Source organism: Hyperoodon ampullatus, assembly GCF_949752795.1.
Source record: "Hyperoodon ampullatus genome assembly, chromosome: 9".
NCBI classification, from domain to species: Eukaryota; Metazoa; Chordata; class Mammalia; order Artiodactyla; family Ziphiidae; genus Hyperoodon; species Hyperoodon ampullatus.
This window is the reverse complement of record NC_136922.1, coordinates 28348807-28367059: the sequence shown is the minus strand read 5'-3', so window position 1 is coordinate 28367059 and position 18253 is coordinate 28348807. Positions and strand designations below refer to the sequence as shown.

The 18253-nt window shown below is 35.9% G+C and overlaps 1 protein-coding gene across 1 annotated transcript in view; it reads left to right on the top strand.

The window, feature by feature from the left end:
* PCLO (piccolo presynaptic cytomatrix protein) overlaps positions 1 to 18253 on the top strand; it is a gene marked incomplete at both ends in the record, with an annotated part of 388228 nt that overhangs the window by 186227 nt on the left and 183748 nt on the right. The window contains one exon of the mRNA XM_079711001.1: positions 206 to 2220. Within this exon, the coding sequence (XP_079567127.1) occupies positions 206 to 2220 (2015 nt within the window). The remainder of the gene's footprint in view (positions 1 to 205; positions 2221 to 18253) is intronic.

Genomic DNA, 18253 nt, shown 5'->3' with positions numbered 1-18253 from the left:
TCATTTTTTTTTAAACCTGTTCCACGCAAAGTCGCCTGCATGTGCCTGCATGTTCAACATTGCTTTTATTCCGCACCTAGGTAGGTTAACCTGTGGATTTGCATGCTGTCCCGTTTATTATGTTCTTCAAGACTGAGTGGGCTTTCCAACCCCAAAAGCATCATTCGTTCTGGGAACTGGACTGTAACTCTACCCTGTGTTTCAGGTGAGGTAATGGATTATTCAAGCAAGACTACAGGTCCATATCCAGAAACACGACAAGTCATTTCAGGAGTTGGGATTAGTACCCCACAGTATTCCACAGCAAGAATGACTCCACCTCCAGGACCTCAGTATGGTGTGGGGAGTGTTTTGAGGTCATCTAATGGTGTTGTCTATTCTTCAGTAGCAACTCCAATTCCTTCCACATTTGCTATCACCACACAACCTGGCTCCATTTTCAGCAACACCATGAGGGATTTGTCTGGTGTGCACACAACTGACACTGTGACTTCATTATCCGCCCTGCACCAGAGCCAGCCAATGCCTAGGTCATATTTCTTGACAACAGGGGCATCTGAAACAGACATTGCAGTCACTGGTGTTGATATCAATGCCAGTTTGCAGACTATCACTATGGAAACTCTGACAGCTGAGACGATGGACTCAGTTCCCACTTTAACCACAGCGTCTGAAGTATTTTCTGAAGTGGTGGGAGAGGAAAGTGCACTTTTAATCGTCCCCGAAGAAGATAAGCAACAACAGCAACTGGACTTGGAGCGTGAGCTCTTGGAACTGGAGAAAATTAAGCAGCAGCGTTTTGCTGAGGAATTAGAGTGGGAACGGCAGGAAATTCAAAGGTTCCGAGAACAGGAAAAGCTCATGGTTCAAAAAAAGCTGGAGGAGCTGCAGTCAATGAAGCAGCACCTCCTGTATCAGCAAGAAGAGGAGCGGCAAGCCCAGTTCATCATGAGACAGGAGACGTTAGCGCAGCAACAGTTGCAGCTGGAGCAGATCCAGCAGCTGCAGCAACAGCTTCACCAGCAGCTCGAGGAGCAAAAGATCCGCCAGATCTACCAGTATAACTATGATCCTTCTGGAACTGCTTCTCCACAAACCACTACAGAGCAGGCCATTCTGGAAGGTCAGTATGCTGCCCCAGAAGGTGGTCAGTTTTGGGCGACCGAAGATACAACCACCACAGCCTCTGCCGTGGTGGCGATTGAAATACCACAAAGCCAAGGATGGTACACAGTTCAGTCGGATGGGGTTACTCAGTACATTGCCCCACCTGGCATCCTGAGTACTGTTTCAGAAATACCTCTGACAGACGTGGTTGTAAAAGAGGAGAAGCAACCCAAAAAGAGAAGTTCTGGAGCTAAAGTCCGTGGCCACTATGATGAGATGGGGGAAAATCTGGCAGATGATCCCCGCTGCTTTAAAAAGATAGTGGACAGCGGGGTACAAACTGATGATGAAGATGCAGCGGATAGGAGTTACGTGAGTAGGAGAAGGAGAACTAAAAAGAGTGTCGATACAAGCGTCCAAACGGATGATGAAGATCAGGATGAATGGGATATGCCTACTAGATCAAGGAGAAAAGCTCGCGTAGGGAAATACGGTGACAGCACTACAGAGGCAGACAAGGCCAAACTCCTTTCCAAAGTCTCCAGTATAGCAGTTCAAACAGTAGCAGAGATATCTGTGCAAACTGAACCAGTCGGAACCATAAGAATTCCTTCGATACGGGCACGCGTGGATGCCAAGGTAGAAATAATTAAACACATTTCAGCACCAGAAAAGACTTACAAAGGGGGCAGTTTAGGATGTCAAACAGAAGCAGATTCAGACACACAAAGTCCTCAATATCTGGGTGCCACATCTCCACCCAAAGACAAGAAACGCCCAACACCTTTAGAGATCGGTTATTCATCTCACCTTCGGGCAGATTCCACATTACAGCTGGCTCCTTCCCCACCCAAATCTCCAAAAGTCCTTTATTCACCCATCTCACCACTTTCACCAGGCAAAGCCTTAGAATCAGCCTTTGTACCTTATGAGAAACCCCTCCCTGATGATATAAGTCCACAGAAAGTACTGCACCCCGATATGGCTAAAGTTCCCCCAGCAAGTCCTAAGACAGCCAAGATGATGCAACGCTCCATGTCTGACCCCAAGCCTCTGAGTCCAACAGCAGACGAAAGTTCCAGGGCTCCTTTTCAGTATACCGAGGGCTACACGGTAAGAGTGCTTCTTTTCAGCTAGAAGACAATGGATGAGTTGATACTAACTGTGTTTGCAGACTTTAGGAGGCAGTAAAGGCTCTGGGTGCCTAATTCTAAATTTCAGTGAGGACTATTTCATTAGAAATTTTTGGGGAAAGATAGAAAAGTATACATCCATGTAGAAATACCAAAAAAAGACCATATTATGTGAGACAAAAATGAGAGAGAAGGTTATCATTTTATGATGTAATGAGATTGAAATTTTGTTCTAATCTTGAAATCTCCCAGGTGTCAATTGTAGACTGATTTTGGTAAGTACAATTAATATTCATATTCAAGTATGATGGAATAAGCATTGAACATAAATAGATAAGGCAAAGGATGACCAAACATTTAAACCCATGGATACTGGAATTCTTTAGTGGGGAGATCTGTGGAGATCATTTAATCAGTCTATTCTTCCTTCCTCCAGAATGTTAACCTTTGTTGCTCCAGAGAGAGCATTTCTAGAGCAGAAAGTGTAAAATAATCTTCATAGTTCATCCATGCTTATTTTGTTTCTGGAAACTTTCTTATTCTACCTCAGATAAGCCTTAGTCCGCGTTCTTACAGAGGAAAAATTAATTTTTTATGTTCCTTTGAATAATAGAGTTTAATTATTTTAAAATATGCTTCAAAGGGAAAAGAACATATATAGGTATGTTGGACACATTCGTGAAGATCTCTATAGCTGAAAATAAGAAATGTCAATAATCAGGTATAAAAGAAGGTGTATCCTACTTAAAACCTAATATATAATTCTTCAGAAGGTTATTGATAAATCTGATAGTTGTATTTAAAACTAGATTTATGTTCAGATTAAGAGTTCCCCTAATGCACTGGTTTCTGAACTCTAGATCTTCAAACCCCGAAGCATCTAAATAGGTTTTTCTGAGATATCACTCTGTTGCCAGCAACCCATATACATTGAACATTGGCTGTGGGCTGAAAAATATGTCACTATATGTAACTGTAAGTCAATTTTTAGGTATATAGGCATATTGATAGTCATATTAATAAATTAAAAATTCTTACAAGTTTTCTAGTTTCGTAGGGGCATTTTGTTATTATGGACTTTCTCAAACAGTGTGTAACTGTCTTCATGTGGGGGACAGGTCATAACTGTTTTAAGTCAGGGAACCACTGGTGCACTGAGATTTCGTTCAGTTTACAGAGATTTGTTTTAATGTATAACTGTTTCTATAATTAAATATATTGCATGAAATATTTTTAACTCGGCTATAATGTATAGGTATTTATTTTTACAGCTGTGCCCTATGAACTCATCCAAAGAGCTACTTGGAAACCTTTGAAAATACATTTTTAAACAGTATTTTAAAGTTATATTCAAGGCTTCTGTCATTAGAAAGAACAGGCTTTTCCACTTGGTGTATTCATCATTTACTTAACGTATAGCCCTATACCCTTAATTCAAATGAGCTCTGGGATAGAAGAGATTCAGGTGTCAGTATTTTTTCCTCGCAGTATTCACTTTGGATTTAGAAGTACAAAATGAAAGATACAGTGGGTTGTATAAGTTGTATTATTGATTGTACCAACGATACTGATTAACTGTCTAATCGTAAAAGAAGTTGAACAGAATTACCAAATAATACTCTGAGCCTGAAAAATCCTAAGTGTATTGAGCCTTGGAGCACAATCCAGTAGTTCCTTTTTCTAATTGGTCACACTTAATGCATACTTCAATATGGAATAATTCTATACAGACTCAAAAATACTGTTTTATTGCACACACAAGGTAGACCATTTTATATACAGGCAATGTTTTTAGCACTTTAGATACTCTGATTCTAAGATGTGAATTTTTAAATTTATTTCTTGGCAAATTTCTAAACACTCTTTGAGTGTTTTAAACTAAAACGAGTTTCTCAATTATAAGGATGAATTACTAAATGTTAGTTGTACTGAAAAGAATAACCTAAGTGATATTCATAGTGTTGTGAGTTTAAGTTTAGCTCAATAAATTCTATATCATTAATTTTCTCACACCAATAAAACTGAAAAAAAAATTACACCATCCAGTTCAACATAGTAACACTTGTAATTCAGCATGAAAGATCAGTTTTATATTATATGAGATTCTATAGTAACTTCTCCTCTTCCTGGAAGTTCCAGGAAATGTTTCAAAGAGGAGGTTCTAAAACAGGAAGGTGAGATCTCTGTTGGACCATGAAGAGAAAAATGGAGGTTATTCTAAATAGAGGAAGCAGATGTGCAAAGGTTCAGACTGGTGAACAGACATAAAGCAAAGAGGAGGAGGAAGGGGCTTATTATAAGTGAAACTGGAAAGATAAGGAAGGGCTAGGTCCCAGGGGATCTGATTTGCTGAGTTCAAGTTTGGATTACTTCCCTTGGCTGTGGGGAGCTTAGACCAAGCCACCATCATTTTCTGTTTACTCTGTGCCCTAGCCCATGGACCTCACCACCCTTGCCTTCCTTACAGTCTATTCTCCGAACTGCACCTAGGGTGATTTTCTAAGTGTACATCAGATTTTGTCACACACTCTCCAGTAGATTCTCAAAAGATTCATCAGGATACATTAGAAATTTCTTAACAAGGACCCATGTGATCCCGACTCACAACCTCATTGGTCACTCCTACATTTACCCCCCTTCTCGTTCTGCTCCAACCCCTGACCTTGCCTTTCTTTGGATGTGCCAACCTCATCCCCACCCAGGACCCCTGGTGGGATCTCTCTCTCCCCCAGATCTTTGCCTGGCTTGCTCCTGTGTACAGGTTTCTGCTTAAATTTCACTTCCACAAAGAAGCTCTCCTTACCTCATTCTCTAAATGTCTATCAGCATGAATCCCTGCACCCTCTAAATTTGTGTGTATTACTTATTAATATATATTTAATCAAATATCATCTTCCTTCACCAGTAGATCATAACCTCTACAAGATCAGGAATCTTACTTTGTTTGCCTCTGTAGTCCCAAGAGCCTAGAACAGCACCTGGCACAAAGCAGACCTTCAATATTTATTGAATAAATGTATTAAAGGAAGGATTATAAGCATAGAAGCAATGGGTTAAGACATGCATTAAAAGACTCTGGCTGCTTACCTTTTCATTGCCACAATCTAGACCCATCCTAGCAAGTCCTGTTGATAACCTAAACTGATACCTCCTTTGCTTAAAGTGTCAGTTCCACTTTGTTTATTTTTATGTATTGGGTTGGCCAAAATGTTCATCTGGGTTTTTCTGTAAGATGTTATGGAATAGATATTTGAAACAACTGAGCACAAGTTAAATAGCATTTAGCTATTAGTCCAACCACCTTACAGATGAGGAGCAAAGCCCAGAGTAGGCTAGTGCCTTTATCGTGGTTCTTTAATAAACCAGTAACCTGGCCAGGGTTAAAATGCTAAACTTAGCACCTGACAGTTATTCTTTATTAGTTTCTTCTGAGGCTTATGGGACATTTTCTGATTCTTCTTGCTAATTCAGTACCATGCTTGTTGTCTTTTTATCTTGTCATTTCCTCTGCTCTCCCAAAAAATCCAATTTAAATCCCCATCAGGTTTATTCATTTTTTAACTTATTCGTGCTTACATTCACTCATTATCTCATTCATCCATTCATTGCTCTTTTCCAGACACTGTGGTAACATACAGGATGAGGCAGAGTTCATGCTTGACCTCCCACCACTGGGATCATTTTGTTCTTCTTGCCCAAGTGTCGTATTTGTTTGCTAGGGCTCTCATAACAAAGTACCGCAAACTAGGTAGCTTAAACCACAAAAATGTATTGTCACAGTTCTAGAGGTTAGAAGTCCAAAATCAAGGTGTGAGCAGAGTTGGTTCTTTCTGAGGGCTGTTGCAGGTCTCTCTCATAACTTCTGCTAGCCTCCGGCGTTCCTTGGCTTGTAATTGTGGTCTCCCTGTGTCTCTTTACATTGTCTTCCCTCTCTGTGTGTCTGTCTATGTCCAAAGTTCCCCTCTTTATAAGGACACCCGTCCTATTGATTAGGTCAACACTAAAGACCTGTTTTAACTTGATTACCTGTAAAGATCCTGTGTCTGAGTAGTTTCACATTCTGAGGTACTAAGTATCAGGACTTCCAACAAACTTTTTTTTTTTAAACCCATAACACACATCAAAGCACTATATTGCCCTTTTTGTTTGTTCATAGGCAAATGTAGACTGTTTTTATGGTTTGTTGCTTTGTCTGCATTTGGTCCTCTTTCCATACTCAGTTATTTTTTTCTTAGTAACTATCTTCCAAGCTTTTTGGAGAGCTTTCATTATTACAAAGTTCTTCCACATGGGTAAAATCTCTCTTCCTGGAGTTTCCAAACATTTGTCTTAATTCTGCAATTTTAAACATCAGAGATTTAAATTTATTCCATTCCTACTCTATAGGAATCCAACTATCTGAGATCCTTTAACTCTGATAGAGTTTTTCCATCATGGAACTGTGGTTACACTTTTGACACACAAATTTCAAGGCAGGAGTCTATATCATCTGGTTAGTCTTTCACCGACACTTTGAGTTCATGCTTAGGCCTAAGATATCTCATAGATGTAATTGGTTAAATTAGCACTAATTAATATAAAATCATAAAATAATACAGAGTGGGCATAACTGGTGCAGGGAGTTATCAGAGATCATTTTATTGAGTTATGTAATATTCCCCTGTGTCTGTAAGAGGTGAGCTATATCTCTTTTCTAGACCTTATCACTCTGGTATCAAAGTCACAGCCCCAAAGCCAAATTCTATTTTTGACAACTTTATATAACCAGATATTTTTATCTTGTGGTCTCCTTCCTTTTACAACTAGAAAATTTTAACTCTGAGTAAAGATGGAAAAAAATTACCACGTTTTTACTTGAGTTCTTCTGATTGCTCCCCAGGAAAATTCCGAAGAGATACAACTAAAGTAAATTTAGAATTTATTCCTTCCCATGGGGCTGAGCTTGCTACTTAGATACCACTTGAAAATAATGTATTTTCATCATGATTTAGAAAAAGCACAGAAAGAAATAAGCTTTGTAATGAAAAAATGGTGTGCACACAGAGATTGTTTTCTAACTTTCATCAGTGGACTTCCTCAATTAAAATGTTTTATGGAAGTCCAATAATTAAAAAATAGTGGACTCTAGTGGAGAGTGATCAAATCATCTGTAATGATTGAATGAAAGGAACACAACCTTCCCATCACTAAGTCTGGCAATTGTAGATATCCAGTTAATTCCCTTTCCTCATGGTGGGGGGTGGGGGGGTGTACATTTGGCAGTTTCTGTATTTCCTCAGCAGAAATTTGCTGACTCTCATTAAAGAGCTTTACCTTATGGGTTAGTAGAAAAAATTTTCAAATCTCCTAGTAACTGTGTGCCTTTCATGGTCTATGAAGTATATAATGGTGATTCTCTAGAAATTTTAGATTCCTGTTCTTTATAACCATTTTAAAGTTATTCTTTTAGGTAATAAGGCCTTTATTGACTGACCAAATGAAAACCACCCACCTTTCTAACACTCTGTTCTTATGCCCTTCCTGATTTCTCTCCATATCACATATTATTATCAAAAGTACTATGTCTGTTTCTTTATAATTTCATGTATTGTCTTTCTTCCCCAACCAGAATTTATGGGTGAGGATTTTTGTTAATTATATTCACTGCTATATCCCCAGTGCCCAGAACAATGCCTAGTTCACAGTAGGTTCTCTATAGCAGTAAATTAATTTGATGAATTAGTGTACAGACCACTTTATCCACCAAACTGCTTTTAATTTGGGGGTGATTCACCAATTCCTTGCTCCCACCTAAAACAAAAAATAGTAACAAAGCAAAACAAATAAAATCTTATTCATTCTCTGTACTACACTTCTTGTGTAGTTCGGGGTTACAGTTTTTCCTTCTGCTTTCCCCTGTGTTTTTCTTCTTTTGCTGAATGGATGACAACACGCTTTCTCAAATTTATTTCAGTCCAGTATTTTTGTGTGTGTCTGTGGATTACCTCGAACGTCACACCTATGAAACTTTCATAAATCAGAGCACCAAAACATGTTCCTCATGCTCTTTTTTTTTCTTTTACACAATGAAACTGTTTACATCATGACCCCAGATGATCATGAACGTCAAGAAAGGAGGTTAAACTCACTCTTTTTGCAAAGTATAACTTCCTTGTTCCCACTCCCCTCTGCCTGTAAAACTCATTTTGTACAGCTCTTCGGAGCTTCTTTCTATCTGCTAGATTGGATGCTGCCTGACTCAAGTGGATTTTTGCTCAAGTAAATTGTTAAAATGTTATAAAAAAAAAAAAGAAGTTAATGTAGCATGTTCTCTACAAAATCAGGAGAGAATGTCATAGCCATTGGAAGAAATAGCAGTGTAAATTCAAAGGATTTGTTTGGAACTAGATTTATCATTCCAAGATTTATCTGTCTTTAAAAAAAAAAGCAAATGATTTTTTTCTATCAAAAGAAATAGCACGTTTTATCAATAATGATACATGCCACTTTTGTGCACTAAAATAAGCTACATTTAAAATGTTGTCACCTCTGTCTCGTCTTAAAATTACATAAACTGCCAAGTGTTAAAACTGTTTTTCCTACCCTTAGACTTGTTGAACAATTTTAGAGCTTTTTAAATAATAGACAAACTCCTTATTAAAATATTTTTGTTCTAGAGTTTAAGCCAGGATCCTATTGCAAAGCAGATGGTATTCATGAGCTGATTTTTTACAAGAATGTGTTTTGCTTCACTGATTGCTGTTTTGATAGCTATTTTTAAGATTTTTAGAACCCTTTGGTGTCTGTTTCTGAGAGTAATTTCCATAACCTAAATTGAGAAATTTTATTTCTGTCAATTTTATTTCTGTCAGAATATACAGATTTAAGAAATAATGGCCATGATAACTAAGTGTGATTTGAAGAATAATATTTTTTAGGGGTTGTTTTTCATTACTGTCTTTGAAAAGCAACATAAGAAACCAGTCTATTAAAACTGACTTTGATGAAATAAGCTGTTTTATAATGGTAGTATTTACATATAGGAGAGAAAAAGTATCCATATATTAACGACTGGCTTTCTAAATAGCTGAGGCCTCATTTTTTTCTATAGCCTTTACACCCACTTCATTGCTAGTACACTTTTCTTATCATATTTCTTTATGATTAAAATATTGGATATTATTATATATTATTATAATATTATATTTTAAAATAAGAAGTAGTATGTTAAAGTGTTTTTCAAAATAAATGGCAGTAAAATAATAATTTATGGTCATTATTATTAGGTTCTGATAAAAATCAAAATGAATGTATACATGTAGACAAATGTCAGTGAAAACCAGAAATTTTTTGAATTGATCTCATCAATCTAGTGTTCAGTAGTTAACCTTTGCTATTTCATTGTAATAAGTATCTAAGGATTAATTTCAAAGCAAACCTTTTCAGACTGAAGGGGAAAAAATCAGATTATTTGTGTTATTTTTTCTCAACATCTACATTTCAAACTATGCCAATAAACATAATTATAAGAAACAGACGTATGTTCCTAATGTTCAGTGAAAGACCTTTGCTGAAAATGTAACCCTAAATATTAGGAAATACTAGTTTAACACAGGGGAGTTCTGAATTAATAGAGTATTGATTATTACTGACCCAATTTAAAAACACTGAGCATCATTTAACAGTTATTAGCTTCCTAAGTATTTTATCATAATATTCTTAATTCAGTACACTACCTGTTTTGAACAGTTGTGCAGTTTAAAACTGATTCTACATAAAGCTACCTACATATTCTCGAAGATACATCCCCTCCCAACAAACAGACATGCACTTTTGTATATTTGTCTATGTTTTTTTAAATTACTACTTATTTAGGATTCTGTAATCTGCCACATGTGTTATTACTGAAATAAAATAACAAGCAACGAAAATGATTGTGATATAAAAATTTGGAAAAGTTTTGCGGTATAATGTACATAGTGGCATCAAAATGTATTCCAGTAGTTGCTTTACTTTTTCTTATCACTATGTTCAACATAAAAATACATGTTTGTAATGGCCATATATGCCTATACATATACATCTATATGTAAGCTAGTTAATACTTTTATAGCCTTATATAACAAATAAAATAGTTTCAAATTCAGTTGCTTGTAGAGATCCAAACCATTTCTTTTCTGTAGGTTTTATATTTATTTCATTCCATATTTTAAAGATGAGAAATCTGAAGTCCAGGTCAGTGTTCTTTGCACCTCCCTACCCCTAATTAATTCCACTTGTAGCAAATGAATTTCTTCTACTTAACAGGATTTTCTTTTTGGTCCTCTTTTGTATCTTGACTTATGCATAGAGTTTGAATTAGGAAAGCACCAGAACAAGTATAGTGAGGTAAATTGAGCATGAAATGAACGGCTAAATAAACTGAGGTAACTTAGTCTAAAGCTTTAAACAACAAAGGGAATTTTTATCTATTTTTTTTCTCCTTAAGAACAGTTTGCTAGAGATTCAAATTAAAACAGTTGAGAAAAGCGATGGTTGAACACAATGTAAGAGATCTTTAAGCTAAATTATAGGACGGCTATCTCTACTTATTTTGGTTGAAAAAATTTTATAAGATGAAAAATAAAAGCTTAACTTTGTGAAGAACAGTAAATAACCCCTATGAAGGAGTAAACAGTAACATTAGAAGAGTTGAAGCTATAAGTGATTATACTCATCCTCTGTCCTCCTCCTTCCTCAACTGAATGAAAAAGATATATACGAAAATTGTTTGGGCTCACTGATAAACCATTTTAACTACATAAGTAAATCACTCTTAATATTTTAATTTCTGACCTGTTAGATAGTATATTTTAACATGACAGGGACAAGACAAGTCTCCAGTGTTTTTTCTGATAAAACTCAGTCCTAATCACAGAGCTCAGTCTCCGGGCATAGAGGCTACTTTTATGGGTTAGTCATTTACTTCTTAGAAGGTTGAGCTGAAATCACTGTTTAAAGTACTAATTAGCGCTAATTGTAGAGAGTTTTAGGATACTTCATGAAGACCCGACATCATGACATTTCTCCTTTTGACATTAATAAATGTGCATGAATTTCTTCGGTGTGTCATAGGTATTAAAATGATAGTAATGTTTCTAATAAAACAATGTTATTGTGTTTAGAAAAAGCTTCTTTGCGGCACTTTCAACCAGTTCTTCCATTTATGGCATGAGCTGATGCCTGTAAATGCTCACTCAAATGCACTGCAGTCAGTAAGCTCAGGTTTCATTAATTATCCATTTGGAAAATCATCTAATCACCCATCGAAGTATACCTCTGTTCTCATGTAACTGAATTTATAGAATTAAGAATTGAAAACTTAACCTCTTAAAATAACATTTAGAAAAAATATTGTTGTATTTACATAAGTCCGTGCATGAGCTTTATCATCTTAGAAGACCAAAAAAAAAATATTTCTTGCCACTTAATTTAATTGCCATCCTTTATCAGTTCTTAATAACACTGTCTTCTAAAGAACCAGATGGTTCTCCAGTTTATATGGAAGAAGGACCATGGTCCTACTTGCCAAGGAAATTTTGTTATTTAATTTAACTTTTTGGAAGCTATTCATGTGATTTATGTTTATGAAAAAGAACTATTTTTATTTACTGCACACATGTAGGCCAGAGCAGCTCAGAAGTATCTTAATGTCATGTTCCAAGGTTTTATAGGCCAGAGGATTTATTAATCAATGAGAAAGGAACAAAAAACAATAATAGATATTCCTGTGATTTTGTGGTTAGGCATTTCAAGAGTGTAAACATAAAATATCTTTATTATCTCAAGATAATTTAGTAAAAACTGTGCCACTGTTAAAAGGTCATGATGTTTCTCATGGCTTTAGATAAGTAGTTATTGAATCATTCCTCAAATTGCTAATGATCTGAAGTGCTGGAAAACATATCACATAGTAATCAATCATCATTCTAATACTCCATGTACAAAACTGTAGCATAATTAGAGATTTACATTTTACAGCATTTGAAATACAGTTATTTTTGTTCTGAATACAATTATTTTTGTTCTGATGAGAGATTGTCAATGAGAAATGCAAATGAGGAGATTTTTTTGGAAGCGTTGGAATCACTACCATCCCTCTTTGTGGATCAGTAATTTGTTCTCAAAATGAAGTAAGTCACAGGCAGGCAATACTATAATATTCAGCATGCTGGGAAAAAAAGCAGGTGTAAGAGATGTATCTTACTTTTTTAATATACACTTATGTTTTGGGATAAGTTTTCATGTTCTTGGAAATTTTTATTAACTTTAATTTTCCACTTCAAATTGCTCGTATAAACCATTAACACATTTTCTGGTAAAGGGATGTAGTCATTATCTTGTGGTAGCATGTTAGAACTGTAAATGGTTTTGCCCTTGAAGAAGGAATCAACGTTAGATAGTTCTTCATAGCATTCCGTCTCTTAGTCCAGCAGCACTATGTAAAAGTTAAATGGTATAGAAATGAGAAAATAGGAGGTATCTGTGTTTATTTTCCAGTGATCTGATCTGATTTTAATTCTTATGCTATCATGTTTTCATAGCCTTTAGGTTAGTCAGTGCTTTTAAATTACTTCTTTGTTTCTCTTTATACTCACTCGTTATCAAACCTTCTTTCTGCTTAGCTAAGAGCCTATAGGCAAAATATGTTTTGCTGCCCCAATAAATTTTTGAAGTAATAACTACAAAAAGTGATTTTAAACATAGTAATAACTGGATGTTGGGAGATTAAAAGGAAAAGAAAAAGGAGGTCATCAGTACCTTTAAGCATTTTCTTTTCTCTTAGGAAAATGATCAAGAAAATGTAATTTTGAATGAAGCAACACACCAGTGAAGAAATATATCTGTAGTCTTGCACAGAAACGTGTTTTTCTAATGAAAATGTAAAATCTAGAGATAACAAAGATGGATGGATGGGAGGGATAGAAGGTAGAAGGGAGGAGGGAGAAATACATACACATACATATGTATAAAAAATGATAACCTTACAAACTTCTAAGAGGGCTTTCTAAAATACCGTACACAGATTTTAGGAGAAAAGTAATTAATCTGTTTGGGACATTCCAGAAAATAGAAGGCAATACGTGTTGCACAGACTGACATCTCTGATGCTTCTGTCCAGTGAGGTGGAAACTAGTTTTCTGCTTGGCTGCCAGCCCAAGAGCAGTGAATTTAAGCAAGAAAACAAGACCAACTGGGGCAATAGGCACATTAACGAAAAGCTTAAAGATGCCCGATGAAATATTGAGTGCCGCTCTCAAAATATTAATTGGAGAACATTTTTGCCTCTGCTACTAGACTTTGAAAAATAACTTGTGTGTGACTTTTAAATATGTTCTGTTACTTTGTTTTTATTTTCTGACTAATAACGTCTTGTGATTCAGTTTCTCACCTTTTTCTGGCTACTAGAATATTACAACAACTAAAGACCTACTTTAACAATTTCAAGTACATTCACAAATGGTAAATTCTCTCCCATAGCTGTAGAGACTCAAGACTGTTTATTGATAAAGGTGTTTATATTTTTTCAGTGATTCGGTGATATTTTCATAGCAATGATGATACTGCTTATTTTGAGTTTGATTCATGGAAATAGTTATGAAATTATTCCACAGTACTCTAGTTGAAGAAATTTGATGGCTTTATTTTGTGTGTGTCAGGCACTGTGCCTTATTGCAATGCCTAGTGGATTCTAGATGTTTTATCAGTTTTTAAAGTATTTTTCCATGAGTGGTATCATTTAGAATTTCGTTTTCACACGTCACTCCTCCGTTGGCTTTCATTTTTCTTGTATATCTTACAGCAATAGAAATTACTGAGCCCTTGCACTCAACGTTTGGAATGTTTTAGCTGGGTGTAGGGGCAAGGGTGGGATGGTGGTAAATAATGGGTCTATTTTGGGAGCACATTATTAATGATACAATGTATAGGATAGAATGCTGAATATTTTTATATTCAACTGCTATTTTTGTCTCAAAACTAGAAACTGTAGATATTGGGGTAGAGAGACCCCTGGAAGGTGAATTAATGCTTTCATTGACATTTCAGAGAGTGAAACTCTGCTTCTAGTCCTTTTTAAAGGAAGGACGTATAGTCATATTTTCCAGCTTGCAGCCTTGTGTTTCTCTTACAGCTTCATCTTCATCCTCCATCCTAACTTTCCAAAGTTAAAGGAGTATGCTAACCAATGTTCATATATTTTATTTTATTTTATTTTATTTTATTTTATTTTATTTATTTATTTATTTATTTATTTTTGCGGTACGTGGGCCTCTCACTGCTGTGGCCTCTCCCGTTGCGGAGCACAGGCTCCGGACGTGCAGGCCCAGCGGCCATGGCTCACGGGCCCAGCCGCTCCGCGGCATGTGGGATCTTCCGGGATTGGGGCACGAACCCGTGTCCCCTGCATCGGCAGGCGGACTCTCAACCACTGCGCCACCAGGGAAGCCCCAATGTTCATATATTTTAAAGAGCTGTCTTGTTTGAAGGGGAAAATATCCTAGACATTTCATCTACTTGCCTAATACTAAGAGGCATAGATCTTTATACACAGGTAATGTTTATATCCTAAGAAGAAGGAATGACCAGGTACAGAGCAGAAGTAAAATGTCAGAGAGCACATAGTATGTATGAGTAGTAGTGTTCTTACCAAGACAAAGACTTACTCTCATATTCAAAGTGAATGCAGGCCCTGAATTAGGAGAACTCCCAGTAAGGTGAGACAGATGACTCTGAGAGCATTTTCTGTCCTCCAGTTCTGTATTCATACTGCACAATTGAAGGGCAGGGACCATGTCTTACTCATAATCTCAGTAGTCAGTACAGTAAACAATAAGCATGTTCTCACATTTTTTCACTGAGCTATCAGATAGGTGTTTTTGATTTTTATGGTTACTGTTTCGATTCTTTTCTCTTAAATTATTTTTTAGTTGGCAAGGATTTCTCAATTTTAAAATTGAGGTTAGCTATCCACTTGACCTCCCTTAGTGACTCTGGTAATTAATTTCTCAAACTAAATACCTGTCATTTCCCCCTAAGTTTGTAATCCCTTTTTAATTACACCATTGATCCTTCTTTTGAACTCAGAGTAAAAAGCAACTTTTAACAAAGATCTAACATTTACATCATTTTTCAATCAGACTGGCAATTCCTTATCCTCTGATTTTTCCATAGTTATTGCAGCTGTGGAAAATTTCACAAGATTTTTATGAGGTTAAGCTAGAAAGATTAATCTTCTGCACTGAAGAGACATTCTTACTGTTGTAGGCATCTATTTTTTTCTTCCTGTTCTCTAATAAAACTGTGTTTTTAAAAACTTGGTTGACTATCTTCTGCATGTTAGTTCATGTTAATCCAAAAAGTAAGAATTATCCTATCAAATACAGGGATTAATTTTAGGATCATAAAACAAATTTATAACAAGACAAAATAATACATTTTATTAATTTGCTCAGATTGTTACCATAGCCTGTAATATCTCTTTTTCTTTCACCCTTTATCCCAAGAGCTCTCTTTTTCAAGACATCATCGAAATCCCTGTCTTGTCCATTCAGACTAAGGCACTGTGACATACAAATACTAGCAGTCTCTTCATCAATACGTAAGCTAAATGACAGTAGACCAGTGATCTCTTTCTGAAGACATCATCTTGTATATCCTCTGACATCAGTTGTTTTCAACCAGTGACTGTTTTGCCTCCCTCTCCCCCTAGAGCTATTTGACAGTGCATAGTGGCATTTTTGACTGACAGGACTGGGGTAGGATATGCTGATGTTATCTGGTGGGTAGAGGCCAGAGTTTCCACTAAACATCCTACAATGCACAAAACAGCCATCCCAACCCCAACATAGAATCATCTGGGAAAAATGTCAATATTGCCAAGGTTAAGAAACTTTAGTTACTTACATTGATGCTGGACCATGAATAGTCATAGTCTGCATGCAGGTCCCTGGCAAATTATATGAACACTTTCCATTCTTAAGTCCAAAACTTTGTTGGCGACTGTGTCAAGGGACAATGTAAAATGTTTTGCTGAAGCCCTGTGAGATTGTATTTTCAGTTTCTATGTTATCTGTGTGGACTGCCACATTATCATTGAAGGAAATTAAATTTGGCTGTCACAGTTTTCTCTTTGATGAAGCCACAGTGCTTGCCACCCAGTGCACTGTATTGCAAGTCATTGCCAATGATTGCACATTTACAGTTTGATGGTTTGTCCTGGTACTTCACGTGGTATTGGAGTAAATTTGACCACTATGTAATAACCCGGGTTGCCTTTTCCATCTGTAAAAAAAAAAAAAAAGAAAGAAAGAAAGAAAGAAAAGGAAAAGGAATGAGTGGAGATTTTAATATACAGATTTCAAGGGCTTTATATATTATATATATAATACATATGTAATTATAACATAGTATATATTTTACATATAAATTATATATATGTAATCTATTTTACATTTAAATTGTATTATTTGCTTCTCCATTTTTCCTCTTTCTGTTTGCATAAAACCCCACTCTGTATGTGTTTCCATCTCACAGATATTAATGCATCACCAGGCTGAAGTTAAACCAGATAATCCTGGGTGTTTCTCGGAAATTTACATTTTATACTATTCCCTCCACATAGAAACTATTCTCCTATTTAAGTCCAGTCCCTTCTTCAATACCAAGGCTTTCTGCTATGTCTTAATCCATCTTTCCTTGCCCAAGATGAAAGTAAATCCTTCTTATTCTGGGTCCCAATACACTCTTTATACACTCCTCTAATTCACCTTCCGACTTTTTATATAGATGATCTTTAAGAGGTTATGTTTTCTCTAGAAAATTATATATTTATCTGTATCAAAGTATCTTATTTATCTATAAATCTATGTGGAATTATACTGTTTGGAAGTGAATCTACATTTCTCGTTTTCTAGAAGTACAGGGACTTCATAAAAATCATTCCTGTTTTACTGAAAGAACAAACTTAAAAATTGAAGATATTATCATGATGAACATTGATTTCCAGTAGCAGGTATGGCTTTCTATATTTATAAAATGAAAGATACATTCCAAAGTCTCTCTAGTGATACAGTGATTTAGAAGAGTATCTCTGATATTGACACAAGAGCTATTTAGCAAAAGGCTGAGGTAGTTTCTTCATTAAACATCCTAAAAAATATTCCTGATTCATGAGTTTTTTGAGAATAAGGTTTGTGTTCATTCTGTCTCTTACCTCTTAGCTCTGTGCCTTTATTATCCAGAAAAATACATTTTAGAATTATACTAAGCAAACTCCTGGAATAAATAAATAAATTGAATTTTGCCATATTTATTATATATAGCAATCAATTAATAATTTTGGTCTAGCATCTATTTTTGCTTGTTCAACTTTTCTCATTCTTAGATTAAGCTTAGATTATTTTAACAGTGAGATCATGCAGATATGTATATTTAAAGTCCTCAGGATAGTGTATCCATATACTTTAGCTATTGTTCTTTTTATTAATAACCCTGACACCTCAGAGCAAGGAAAAATTTATTTCCTTTATAAGATACGTGGTATAAGTGGATTCCCCCAAGGAGAATGTTGTTTAAAATAACTTTGTTAAGAAAAAAAAAAGTATGTCATGAAGAACTTAGGGGTAAGACAGGATTAAAGACACAGACCTACTAGAGAATGGACTTGAGGATATGGGGAGGGGGAAGGGTAAGCTGTGACAAAGTGAGAGAGTGGCATGGACATATATACACTACCAAACGTAAAATAGATAGCTGGTGGGAAGCAGCCGCATAGCACAGGGAGATCAGCTCGGTGCTTTGTGACCACCTAGAGGCGTGGGATAGGGAGGGTGGGAGGGAGACACAAGAGGGAGGGGATATGGGGTTATATGTATATATATAGCTGATTCACTTTGTTATACAGCAGAAACTAACACAACATTGTAAAGCAATTATACTCCAATAAATATGAAAAAAAAAAAACCTTTGGACAGCAAAACTTATGCTGGAGCTTG